This window comes from Trematomus bernacchii, unplaced genomic scaffold, assembly GCF_902827165.1.
Source record: "Trematomus bernacchii unplaced genomic scaffold, fTreBer1.1, whole genome shotgun sequence".
NCBI classification, from domain to species: Eukaryota; Metazoa; Chordata; class Actinopteri; order Perciformes; family Nototheniidae; genus Trematomus; species Trematomus bernacchii.
The window spans coordinates 430,293-443,761 of NW_022987567.1; the positions used below are offsets into that span (position 1 = coordinate 430,293).

At 40.8% G+C, this 13,469-nt stretch overlaps 2 protein-coding genes across 3 annotated transcripts; both read right to left on the reverse strand.

The window, feature by feature from the left end:
- Positions 1-73: 73 nt before the first annotated feature.
- On the reverse strand, positions 74-8,614 carry katnal2 (katanin p60 subunit A-like 2). Of its 2 annotated transcripts, none has more exons than XM_034125940.1 (16): positions 8,481-8,614; positions 7,472-7,542; positions 6,683-6,849; positions 6,528-6,564; positions 6,213-6,315; positions 6,030-6,128; positions 5,524-5,583; positions 5,306-5,383; positions 4,444-4,542; positions 3,632-3,695; positions 2,786-2,904; positions 2,573-2,664; positions 1,926-2,036; positions 1,173-1,335; positions 679-781; positions 74-484 (listed from the first exon to the last, which is right to left on the reverse strand). In XM_034125940.1, the coding sequence occupies exons 1-16, from the start codon at positions 8,529-8,531 to the stop codon at positions 348-350; spliced, it is 1,554 nt and encodes a 517-aa protein (XP_033981831.1). In that variant the 5' UTR covers positions 8,532-8,614; the 3' UTR covers positions 74-347. The 2 variants fall into 2 exon arrangements, with proteins under 2 accessions (XP_033981831.1, XP_033981830.1); XM_034125939.1 differs by having other exon boundaries at positions 74-487.
- A 1,462-nt stretch (positions 8,615-10,076) lies between these two features.
- Positions 10,077-13,366, reverse strand: sigmar1 (sigma non-opioid intracellular receptor 1). The gene is made up of 5 exons (XM_034126036.1): positions 13,074-13,366; positions 12,881-12,932; positions 12,361-12,509; positions 11,961-12,053; positions 10,077-11,805 (listed from the first exon to the last, which is right to left on the reverse strand). Exons 1-5 carry the CDS (start codon positions 13,216-13,218, stop codon positions 11,576-11,578), a joined length of 669 nt encoding a protein of 222 aa, XP_033981927.1. The 5' UTR covers positions 13,219-13,366; the 3' UTR covers positions 10,077-11,575.
- Between the last annotated feature and the right edge of the window lie 103 nt (positions 13,367-13,469).

Sequence of the window (13,469 nt, forward strand, 5' to 3'; positions counted from 1 at the left end):
TGTTATGGAATACTACCACATATGGAATTTAAGAGGAAAAACACGACGGCTAAGACCTTCGAGTTGTGGGAGTATTTTTATTGACTGATGGTAGAGACCAATAGAAGTTACAGCTTAGGAAAGCAATAAGTTAGTAAGAATCTTGTTAAACTGATTAGATAATGATATTCTGGTGAGGCTATTTACTGTTAGTATAAGGATGTGCAATGTGTGTGTGAATAAATTATTTAGAATACAGTGCACTGTCATGCCACGGCTCCCACTAAGCCTTACAGCAACAGGTCAGTTTGTTTACAGTCAACAATCTGTTGGAAATGCTGGAATGTTAGTATAAAAGTGTTTGTGTGTCAGACAGACTTGTACTCTCTGTCCCAGGCTGTGTATCTGTCCATCAGGTTTCGGGCCGAGGGTTTGGTGTGTGTGAGGACCTCCAGGAAGTCAGCTGTTGTCACGGTTTCCAGCTGGATGACTGGCATGTTGCTGCCTCCTGTAAGGGAGAATCACAGTGAGGCTACATAGTTTAAATCAGGGACAGAGAAACACTGCTGCTGTGAGGGGACGTCTCCTCATGTAGCTGTAGGTTGTTGTACGTCTGTGTGTGTGTGTGTGTGTGTGTGTGTGTGTGTGTGTGTGTGTGTGTGTGTGTGTGTGTGTGTGTGTGTGTGTGTGTTTCCCTACCGTCCTGATGTGACTCCAGAGCATCAAAGATCTTGCGCACTGGTCTCATGGCGGCCTCCTTACACACCAGCTTCACATCAGAGCCAGAGTAACCCTCCATCCCCTGAATCACACACAGACACACAGTGACATAAGGCTGGCTGATAATTAAGATCTATGTCAATATAAATATTCTTATTCTATTTTATTTGATCTTTACTGTATATTGCAGATTTTTACTGCAGCTTTTTATGTTTATTTAAATATTTTCTGATTTATTTTTATATGTTATCGTTAAATTAGGAAACTGTAACAAAACCTAATATCCTCCCCGGAATATATAAAGCATTCTGGTTGGGATTCTGAGATGCACCGGGTTTCTATAGTGCTGTATATTCACAAAACATGACTCAACACATTTTTTTCGTATAATGTATTCCAATAAGATCAATACTGTATTTAAGAAAGACAAACAAAATATAAATGCTTGTTTGCTTATTCTCGCTGTCACACACCTTGGCCAGAGTCTCATAGTCCAGCTCAGTGCGTAGCTCCACCCCTCCTGTGCAGCTGAGAGGAGGCAGCCAATGAGAGATCATGGCTTGGCGCGCTGGCGAGGAGGGCAGACCAACCAGAATCCTCTTCTCTAACCTCCGCAGCATGGCGTGGTCCAGCTCCCTGAGAGAAGAGAGGGTTAGGAACTGTGGACAGATGTTTGTGTCTTGTTCAGTTCTAGTCCAAATATCCTGACGAAAAAATGTATCTTTAAACATTTTTATTGAGAGTGGAATCACAATGAAAGTGAATATTCAAAAATAATTCCTAATAATTAAAGCAATATAAAGTTCATTTTTTTTTTTTTACAAAGCTAATTCAACCACCATTCTCTTTGAATGACTCACAGAAAAAAAGAACAATAAAATAATAATTATATTTTTAACATTTAATATATATTTATTAGAAAAAGCCATGTTGTTTTGTTACAATTCACGTAAATAATATGTATTAATGAATTTCAGCTTACTAGAAATGTTCTTTTCTTTGATGAAATCCCTAAACGCAACAAATAATTGAGTTGTTTATTAAAAATAAAGAGGAAATAAAGTATAATTGTTTGTGTTCGTCTGCTTTTCCCACATCGGAAGGACTTACAACACAAACGCACATAAAATCCTGTCACCATCGTTAGGAAAGATAAAATAAAGATGGCCGCTGAGGTCTGACCGTACAGTATGAGGGGGGGGGGGGGGTTCATGTTGAGGTGTTACCAGGGCAGGTTGGAGGCAGCCAGAACAAACACGAGGTCCTCTGACCGGGCCAGGCCGTCCATCTGCACCAGCAGCTCCGTCTTCATCCTGCGACTCCCCTCGTGCTCCCCCCTGGAAACACATCAGTCTGTCACATCAGTTATATTCACCACCTCTCAACGCTCTTTATTGTGAAATGATTCAACTATAGGTAAACCACTTAGTTATCTTACAGTGATCGGTCATCTGTTTTTCTTTGATTAGTAATAATTAGTGTCATAACTATGGTTAAAATGCTCATTTCAGTTCTCTTGCTTGGGTACAAATACCATACATGATGATTGAGAGCTATTTTACTGCAGTCTCCCTCTAAATGTGTGTTTATTTATATTGATTGCTCATTATTGAAAATGAATGATCTTTATATTGGCTTAACTGTTATACAAAGTGAATACAAATGAAATATAACAGTTTAATTACTTATATTCAGCAGGTAAATAGTTGTAAGAAAACACTAATTACAGATGATTCACAGTAAGTTAAATGTTTTACACAAGGAAAATTGTACAGTCACACCATTGGTAGATCATCTAGTGCAGGGAGTGAGTCCCTAATGCCCAGGACTGACTTTAAAAAAAACATTTTCCTCACTTAGTGGCTGAGCTCACCCCATGTTGGCTCCTCTCTGACTCATCACTGACTCCAGCTCGTCCAGGAAGATGGTGGACGGGGCGTGGTACCTGGCCAGCTCAAACAGAACCTGCAGACATACAGAATACATATGTTACCACAAATCCAAACCGACAATGTACGTAACATTCAAACATGTTTTATCTTTTTTAATATATTTGAACTACTGTATGTGTGGAGCAGTCACCTACCCGGACCAGTTTCTCAGAGTCTCCTCTCCACTTGCTGACAATGCTGGAGGCGGAGATGTTGAAGAAGGTGGTCTTACACTCTGTAGCCACGGCCTTGGCCAGCAGAGTCTTACCTGTACCTGCGAATGTGAGTCACATGGTCACAATGTTAAGAAGACATTATTTAAAGGTCTCCTATTATACTATTTGTAGGCCTCATAACCCTCTTTTTCAGCCCTGTTAGAGTGCTGATTCTGGGTCCGTAGCTTTAAAAAGAGAAAAAGAGAATTTTACCCAGGTACTCAGCTACATTCTGCCGTGATTAAACGCCATATCATGTTCAAAGCCACATCATGTTCAAAGCCACATCATGTTCAAAGCCACATCACAGATTATTTCTGAAACAGTATGGAGCTCAAATGCTTTTTTAATTGCGGGTTTACCACAAGGTGAGTTCCTTTTTTTTAATTTCCTGCTTTTGTACACATACTCTCTCCAGTACAGCGTTAGCTCTGAGTGTTAGCGATGCTTGCTAATGTAAATAAAGACCATATTACTTCCAAAACACATTGTTTGTGATAGTGACGTTTCTGATAGGGCCGTGGGCGTAAAGCCAGCCCACATTTCCAATATTACGTCATATCGGACGCAAATCTTGATCAGCTCCGTTGGTCCCCCGTTTTTAGAGATGTGGGTACGGAGGAAAAGAGAGAGGGTTTTGTTTTCTGACACTTTGTGAGTTCCCTGGCACACCGGGGACACATATTTATGTATAAAAGACATCAAAAAGTGCATTTTGCATGATAGGAGACCTTTAATGTTGGCCAAAGCAAACGTGATGTGGGTTTACAGCAGAGGAGATCTTACCTGGGGGGCCGTAGAGCAGCAAGCCCTTCCACGGAGACAGAATGCCTGTGAACAGCTGGGGGTACTGTAAAGAGAGAGGGGAGTGAAATATAAAACTACAGCACAGACAAACCTTTAGAAAGCCAGAATAATTTCTAAATTTAAATATATTATAGCTGGGAACATCGTCTTCTCGCAGACCAATCAGAAGCTGAGCTGTGTGCAAAGAGGACAAACTGATTTGCTTGATGTATAGCTGAGGCAGTGCTGCAAATATCACACAGAACACATTAGTCTGAATGTGAGGTGGCAAACAGAGGCAGATCACAAAACTGACCTTATACCCCAGAGGATGAATAATAATGGAGACAGAAATGGGGGATTGTGGGAAGGTGGAGGTGCGGTATTATTCAATAACAGAGGCCAGCAGAACAGAGCAGAGACACATCCGTCCTCATCTCCGTCTGTAAATGCCAAGAGGATGCAGACAACCTGATTTGTTGTCATCATATCCATGAGGTGATGATGATAGAAGCGTGTGTATTTTCCACGTGTGTGTGCCATGTTATATTTGTATGTGCAATGTCTGTAGGCAGCGGCAGAATTGTGTGAATGCGACGGTGTGTATGAATTCTACATGTGCATGTTCCTGCCTCCCTGTCCATCCATCTGTGTGTGTTACTACATTATCCCAGATATAGATTTAATGTCAGCCTAACAAACTAGCCTGACCCGCTGCCCTCCTTCTCCTCAAGCCTTTAAAGGAGATGTATTCAGAATCGAAGACGGGCGACCGCAGCTGAAATACCAGCGTTGCCGGGCAGCGGTTGCACCTTAATGGGATAGACGACGGCCTCTTTGACTAATCGCTTTGCGTCCTCCAGCCCGATGATGTCCTCCCAGCGCACGTTGGGGCTGTGCAGATAGATGTCCTTTAGGGGGTGAGCACACACACAGAGACACAGAATGAGGGATGCATGTGGAAGACACCCGGCACAAACATCCTGGTGAGATTAGGAGTAAATTGGTGTCCTTTAGAGTGATAAGGGAAATGGATAGAACCTGGGCCTTCATTAATATAGCAGATCAATTTAACCCCAACAAAGCACTTCACTGCCCACTGGTGGACATATTTGGTAACATCTAAAGTATATATTTTTTCACAAGAACGAGCCACAACTTAAAGGTAGGGTAGGTAAGTTTGAGAAACCGGCTCGAGATACACTTTTTGTTATATTCCATGGAATGCTCTTAACATCCCGATAGCAATGAATATCTTAAGTGCTTTGACAAAAAATCCATAAAAAAATGTCATCTGGGTAGTACTGTAAAAAGTACGACCAATCATTTTAGCCGGCCCGGCTAAAATAACTGGATTGCCTACCTGGCTGTCAGCCTTCCATCTGTGCACAAACTTACAGTATCTTGTGCCCTCATTGGTCATGTGCGCGTTCGTGTGTGTTGGAGGAGGGGCTCCGTAAGGAAGTGGCAGATTTTCTCCGGTTGTGTATTTTCAAATTCTAGCGATCTCGAGCTGGTTTCTCCAAAATTACCTACCCCACCTTTAAGATAAAATAAGCTTTTTTACGTGTATGGAGAATGTTTGCCATGTTTGTCAGAGCTTTCAATATAGTGTGTGTGCGTGTGCGTGTGCGTGTGCGCGTGCGCGTGCACGTGCGTGTGTGTGTTTATTACCCCGCTGATGATGGCAGCGAGTTCTCTCATCTCACCGCTCATCCCAGACATGCCACTGAGGGGCTTCAGCAGCCGCTCCTGTAACCCAGCATTAAGTTGATATAACGATGTTAGTGTAGTCCTATGAGTAGCTTTCATATATTTGAGTTGGATTGTTAACATGAATTTTGTGCCATTCAAATGTCTTAAAGAATACACTGAAATTGTTTTATAATTACCATGTGGTCTAAGTCACTGCCCGTTCCTTGGATTGGAACTTTGCCTTCAGTCATCTGGCCCTGAGAAAAGATGTAAACTCATTAAAAAGTACAAAGTAATGAAATAAATAACTCGCATTAGTGATTAAGTTTCACATTTCTATAAAACGGTGTGTAGATATTTATGAGTCAATGTGTATGATTTGTTTACATGAGGGAATTTTCATTGTTTGCTATTCATGTCAACCCCAAAATACAAAAGGTCCTTCTTAGCTAGTTTCTTAGAGACTCATCAATAAAACTATATGTACAAAAGGTTATTCTGTCAAACTTTCTACTATACAAGGACAGAAAAAATGAAAGAAAACATATTAAAAGGAAAAAGTGGGTGATATTTCCTGTAAATCATACCGTGTGATTTGTCTGGATGAAGGGTGAGTAATGCCTGACATGTAAACAAATACAATGTGTCATAAAACAATGTAAATCCACTTTATCCATATATAAAAACAATATTTTTCTAGTACCTTCCTGTTGGTAGCCGCCTCCCCAGCTGGTCCGTTTCTGATGGAGGAGACATTGAGACCGAACTCTGAGGACTCTGGAGGAACAGAAGAGCCGTTCTCCTGGAAACACAGCCATCAGGAGGTCAGATAATCACACTTCAAATTCATATTCTGATCATGATTGTTGTGTTTTTGATGTTTTACATTTGTATGAGAACCAGCAGCTGGCCTCTTGGCTCCAACTGCAGGCTGCGGGCTCTGAGAGGGGATGATTTTGGGAAGGGGCTTCACAGCTGAACAGGGACTCCTGATCGACACAGAATAAAAACATGTTTCAGGGGAAGAATTAAATAATAACTGGCAGATTTGATCATAATTGCACTTTGAAGCAGACCAGACCTCATTCAACATCATAGCCAAGTTAATCTAATGCTCATAATATCAGCATGTATGGACAGTGTATGACTATAACATCCTTATTGATTACTAAAAGAAAGGTCTATAAGACGAAGAACTCACTTCTTTACTCCACCACTTCTTATATTTCTGTTTTCACCTTGGCATAAAAGAAAAAGAAATATGAATTAGCTCTAATTAAGATCTAACAAGTACAGTATCATTTAGAATGTTTGTATCACATTGAGCATGAGATTGTTTTAGCGGAGGTGGTATACCTAGTTCTGCGGTTCTTCTGATAAGTTTGGGATACTTCTGGAACTTGACATAGTGATAACTCTCGTACTCCATCAGCACCATCTCCAGATCGATGTTGTCGCAGACCTCGAACCTCCTCACACCTCCATTAGTCTCCTGGTCCAAGGCCACTGCTGCAGACACGTAGCTGGGGAACGGACACACACAGGATGTCACACACACACAGGATGTCACACACACACACACGCAAGAACCTTAGAAAGATCAAAAAGTAACACAATCGAGGTCAACTATGTCTGGGAAAACTCACATGATTTAGTATAAAGTGCTTTTATTTGATGAACTGCTTGTATCGCCACCAGAAAAGTCAGACATTTTCAGTTTATACACACACACCAATACATGGTCTTCTGTACACGTGTTACCACGGATCATATCAATTGCTGTTTCACACATACCTGCTAGATCAGTGGCATATATCATAGTCATTGTAATGAATCATTAAATGCAAGCACTTTCTAGTCTTTTTCATTTGGCAATTTGTAAGTCTGCTCTTTGCAACATCACATGTCATTAATAGCAGGAAAAAAAGGAACTTTTGGATTTTAGCCTTTGCAGACCATTTACATGCACACTATACAATAAACAGTAACACACTACAGGAAAGGGAAACCCTTAAAAAGCATATCAAGGCCCATTAAGAAACTATAGTACAGACAAGCCTCTGAATGTTGAAAGGTTTTGACATGCGACTGCACACATACTGTACTGTATATGTGTTAGCAGCACCACTGTGGAGGTATACTGACCCTTGCCCCAGCAGGTGGTGGTAAATGAGGATCAGGAGATTCTTCCTCCTGGTCTCAGTCCTCAGCTCATCCTGTTGGACAGCAACACAGAACACACTCAGCTCCTCAAACACAACTGCTGCATTCATGTCAACAAAATAATTCAAAGTTTGGTTTAATGTGTGGTTTTGTTTAGACATGAAAAAACAATAAAAAGTGTACTCTTGTCTCTTTCACACAGACATGTTTAGTTGTCCCCCCTTAACTATGGGGTTTGTTTTGGGGAGTTTTCCTTGTAGGCCTATGCTGCACAGTCTGGTCCCGTAAGGCAATTTTGCAATTGATGATATTAAACTATATAAATAAATAGTAATGGATCCATGGATTGATGGTAGAAAAGAAGAGGGGGGTCGGTTCTAAATGCATACTGCAAGGACCATGAAGCCAAAGCAGCTAAAATGTGATTTTTGTCACAGGGGGATTTCCTGTCTGGTAGCACTTTACTGTAGTTTTTTCATTATTTATACTGATGAATCACACCTGCGTTTGACAAGTTGGAATGTCACCCGCGAAAAAAAAGTCTAGTAGTGATCTTGATAACTATATTTGATTATACTTGTACTCCCTGCTACTTTACACATGTGTAGAACATTATAACGGGGAGTATACTCGGATGCGGACATACAAAATCCCAGTAGAGGGCGACAAATCGCCACTAATGACAAACACCTGACTGGTATCTAGGCAACCTGTAGACGCTGGTGATTAATGGTAGGTCTGGATCGTGCAAAACTAGCTATCCTGATTAGCTCAACAGCTAACAGCTAATTGTTAAGCTAACTGTCACAGTTCAACGACGACCTGGCCAGGTGGGAAAGTTAATTTGGCCATAAGCAGTGGAAACTAACGTTAAACGCCCCTCTCCAAAGTGTCTCAGTTGCTAGTGAAGTTAGCTTAAAGTGTTTAGCTTACAAGCAGTTCGTCTACCCTGATAGAAAAACACAAATAAGAAAACCCCTTATTCACTCACCGCTTCCCGGGCTTGGTGGGCAACCTTCATAGATTGATATGAAAGCTCCATCTTGTTTCTGGAAGTTTAGTGAGAAGACGTTATGATTAGTAAGCTGTTGTTGGCCCACACTTGTTTCTGAAGTCTGTTCAGTGTTAGTGTGGGGGTTTGGGTTTTGTCCCTAGGGGCCACCGTACTCTCAGGTGTAGTATCCCCCTGTACACCAAATACTGAAACAATGACAATACAAGTATTTACTAGTTTAATTAAGCTTTAGTGTATTATCAGAAAGAGGAGAGGTAGCCGACTTGGAAATGTGCATTGTTTCTTAAAAAAATGATATGATTAATAAATGAAATAGCTTTCTAAATGCCTAATTACAAAGCTGTACAAGTGAAAGCATGGGATTGGTTTGGCAACTCTTGGAAAGCCAGTAGGCCTAAGTGGACCTCTGTTTAAGAGGTTATTACTAAGAAAATGTACTATTATGTCAATAGTGACATAGTGTAATGATTCATTCTAATCACAAATATTGGCATCAGTTGAAAATAAATAACTTGAGCCTTGATTAAGGGTCATGGAATGTCTATACTGAGATGTAAACATATTTCTATCCAAAGAAATCCAATTGTGTGATACTGAATATGTTCACTAGAGGGCAGGGAAGAGCTTTCCTGTGAGTACATTGGAGCTATGTAATAATGAAGGTCCTCTGTTTGCTTCATGTTGTGTTTTATTTTAGCACACCTATTTATGCAAGCCTAATGGAGGTTTTGTGACACTGATTTTCTTTTTGGAATCGTTTATCCAGTTTGTTATATTTTCTGCATGCATCCCTCGCTCTCTGTGTGTGTGTTCATCTCCTAAAAGACATCTATTTGCAATGCCCTGACATGTGTTACGAGGACATTAGCCTGGAAGACAACAAGCGATTAGTCAAAGAGGCCGTCGTCTATCCCATTAAAGGGGCAACCGCTGACCGGCACCCTGGTATTTCAGCTGCGTCGCCCGTCTTCGATTCTGAATACATCTCCTTTAAAGGGCTTGAAGAGAAGGAGGGCAGCGGGTCAGGCTAGTTTGTTAGGCTGACATTAAATCTATATCTGGGATAATATGGCAACACACACAGATGGATATATATTTCAGGGAGGATGAACATCGCAGATTGGACACACTATAGTATAATATAAACACACACGCACAGGTTAAAAACACCACATACACCCACACACACACACACACTTCTATCATCATCACCTGGCCCTCTCTCATGGATCTGATGACAACAAATCAGGTTGTCTGCATCCTCTTGGCATTTACAGACGGAGATGAGGACGGATGTGTCTCTGCTCTGTTCTGCTGGCCTGTTATTTGGAATACCACCATCTGTTCACGCAGCATCCCTCCACCTACTCACACTCCCTAACCTCATCCAGATATTTATTAACTCTCTGGAGTATATAAGGTCAGTTTTGTGATTTCACTCAGCTTGTGTTTACCACCCAAAAATACCCATGATGTTGGTTTTGCAGGAGCTGTGATGGATGACTCAGTGCAGTTTAGTTATTCCAAGATTTCAGATGAGTGTGTTTTAATAAGCAATAAAACAGGCTTGCATTATTTAACTTCGAAAAACATTTATTTCTTCTGGCACTGTCAGTTTCCATATTTCCCTTTACAGTATATTGTACACCCAAACATCAACATTTAAGGTACAGTGATAATGTTTTTGTTTTGCCATCCATCCATGAGACCACGCTGCTACTGATGCTGCTGTATGGAAACCAAATAACTAGTTTAGATAGTTATAAAGTATTTTAGTATAAAGTAGTTTACTCCCAAAAAACCTTATATGTTGTTAAAAATATGGCTGAAAAGGTATTAACCGGGAGATGGTGGATATTATTTGCTTGTAAAGTACAATTCCAAGTGCCTGTGTATAGTGTTTTGTTTTTGCCCAATAGGGCTAGTGCAAAGTCCCACACAATGAAGTGCGGCTGTAGCAAACTCATGTAAACGTACTTGACCACAAAAACGTATATAACAATATAGGGACCCATTTTTTTTTTCTTCGTTTTCCAAGCCAAATAAGAATCGCACTCATATTTGAAATGGCTCCTATATTTCTCAGAAGATCTATTGAATTTAAAAAATAGCTCTCTACCAAGGTGAAAGAGAAAAGCCAGAAAAAAGTGGGGTTGTGAGAAGAAAAAAGGGGACATTGCACTGGGTTGCTGCACAGTAGCTCTGAAGTAGTAGATCACACACCATGACAGAGTATGTGTAATCTTTAAAGCACTGCTGAGCTGAAATGAACCTGACTATGACTCATACTGAGCCAAAAAATAGGACATTGTACACACATCATCCAGGCAGTTTACTTCACCACATTAAACAAATATTAACGGATAATTGATTGTCAATGAGGGATTTAGAGCCAACTATCAAATGTATTCTTTGCAGCAAACAAGCTTATTGACCTTCATTTTTGTGAAATTAGACTTTTTATGGTGACAATTTACACGCTTATAAATATGAAATGGTATTTAGTAAGAAAATAGAGTGCTTTGGCTTTGAATCATGTATTTAAGTTAGTTTCAAGCCAAATTAAGCATATCTGTTTTTAAAGTGATTCCTTGGTCCCCAACCCAGTATTTATCACAGCTGAATCCTTTTTCTTAAGTGATTGTTTACTAGTGAGTTTATACTCAATTGCCAGTTACAAGTGTTATCTGTTTATTCCCAGAATAATGATTTGGCAACCTACTTGTAAATAAAGGTCTTTAGGTCTCCATTCTTTAAGCCAGATTTAAAAAAACAAAACACTGAAGACCTCACTGACTATGTTTGAGATCTTGAGATCAGATGTTGTGTAGAGTAGGAAAAAAAAAAGGAATCAAACACTGTATTTTGGATAGCCTTAACGAGGGGCAAGAACTTGAATGTAGAACCGGTACTTTTTGCAAATTTAGATACTACACTTCCAGGTAGAAATATTTAAACGTGAATAATCTATCATGGAGTTTCCCTGATGCTAGACTGATAGTGGTCAAGGGGATGGATGTGATGACAAGGTAAACCTTTTGAAATGTTACTGTCCAATTCACCACCGTGCCTCAGAAAACCCCCGTTTCTGTGAGTAGTGTACCGGCCTCGAGCAGCAGACACTTGACATAGACTCGTACGGTGTAGAACATGGTGAGGAAGTCCTGGGTGCTGAACAGGGTGTCCGCCAGAGCGAATCCCAGCGTGGAGGGGATGAAACCTTGGCCGTACTCCACCATCCACGTCCCGCCGCTCCACTGGACGGATGTTGCCTCTCCTATACTGTGGACGATGGTGTCACCTGTGGAGAAGAACATCTGGAAGTAAGGGATGAGGAAATGACAACAACAACATTTTCTCATTCAGATAACATTTTTACATCTTACATTTAGGTCACTAAGGAAACCACAAATACTAAAACATGAAATGTTTTGGTAAAATATTTCATGGTATTACCAGGGTAGTATATTTCACTCTTGGTTGTCCCCTCTTTCCACTGTCTGAAGGTGCCGGATATGATAGTGTCAGAAATCTCAGCCCAGTAACGACCTGACAGCAGGAGAGAGCAGACATGGAGTCACATTTCTATTGGTTATTGACACAGATTGATCCCAAAAAACGAAGGAACACAAATATAGAGTGTACACATCACTAGGAAAAAGACTCCCCAAGTACAGTCTTTATGTAATAAAAGTGTAGGATATATGCTGCATATTACGTTTTCTTTTTCTACATAAATCCTTTACGGTTTCCTCAGTACAAAAGATAAGGCTGCAGGTAATAACATAATGTGTGTGTTCTTCCTCTGCATAATTTAAGTTTATGATTGCAGACTTTAACCCCCTTCACTCCTCACCTGAGTGTCCTCCTGTGTCCACTGCAGTGCCAAACAGCAGCAGGTACTCAGTGAGCGAGGCGTGGAGCAGACACATGGAGCCCATCCAGCCACCAGCGTTCACAAAGATCCACTGCAGGTCCTCGTCTGGCAGGATGTGGCCAGGGTACCTAGTTCAGGTACACGTTATTAGCAGTTTTAAATAAAATGCTACACAACTACTTGAAATAATTGTGTTTAAAATATTGTATAACTCCACAACATCAGATGCAGCCCTGTCTACAAAGCAGAGTAAATAACCAAGTTTGGTTGAATTGTAACAGCTCTGCCACCATGTCGCTTTATTAAAAGACAAACATGAATCTAATGACATGTCAACTGACTGAATAAGAGTCAATTAAAAACGTCACTTACAAATAAACACCCTGATAGTTAATGGTTCAATGAGAGGGGTTTCTTATCAGTTGCAGCTACAAATGCTTACATGACAGTAAGTATATTATACATTTATGATTAAAAAACAAAAACAATGTGTGTGTACCTCTTCCTGAGCTCCACCACCACTTTGGAGAAGGCCTGCTCATGGTCCTGTCCTAAGAATACACACATATACTGTTAATGATATGTTATTTGGGCTATTTAAATCGCGTATTTCTACTTTAGACTGCATTTGACTGAACAGCAGGTTAGTTTTGAATTTATGTAGCTATAACACTCCTCAATACCAAACTAACCTGCGTACTGTTTGGCTATTTTGGCTACGTCTTCTTTGTTGAAAACGTACTGCTTGGTGGCCATCCAGTGCCGCAGCAGCAGCACGGTCATGACGGTGACTGCGCCGAACAGGAACAGTTTTAAACACGTTTTAACTATAGGCATGGTTGAAACTAAAAGAAAACAGACACACACAACAGCAGCAGCGTTGACTACACGTGTACACAGAGGCAGAAAGGTTGTTTCAAACACGCCATAAGACGAGGAGGCGTGAGACGGTGGAGACCAACTGACAGCTTCTTCCCGGTCAGTTGGGGAGGGAATTGGCTGCTCAGCCAATCAGGGGACGAGTTCGTCACTTAGGCGTCAGCAACTTCAGGGTTGCCAGCGAAATGAAAAACCCCCTTTAAGTAGTT

Excerpts from the sequence above, each read along its gene's own strand:
- katnal2 (XM_034125939.1), bottom strand. The coding sequence starts at position 8,531 with ATGGAGCTTTCATATCAATCTATGAAGGTTGCCCACCAAGCCCGGGAA. Across the intron at positions 6,316-6,527 it reads AGAAGTGGTGGAGTAAAGAA|GAGTCCCTGTTCAGCTGTGA; the intron begins GTGAGTTCTTCG and ends TGTGTCGATCAG. Across the intron at positions 782-1,172 it reads ACTATGAGACTCTGGCCAAG|GGGATGGAGGGTTACTCTGG; the intron begins GTGTGTGACAGC and ends TGTGTGATTCAG.
- sigmar1 (XM_034126036.1), bottom strand. The coding sequence starts at position 13,218 with ATGCCTATAGTTAAAACGTGTTTAAAACTGTTCCTGTTCGGCGCAGTC. Across the intron at positions 12,933-13,073 it reads AATAGCCAAACAGTACGCAG|GACAGGACCATGAGCAGGCC; the intron begins GTTAGTTTGGTA and ends GTGTATTCTTAG. Across the intron at positions 12,054-12,360 it reads GGACACAGGAGGACACTCAG|GTCGTTACTGGGCTGAGATT; the intron begins GTGAGGAGTGAA and ends TCCTGCTGTCAG.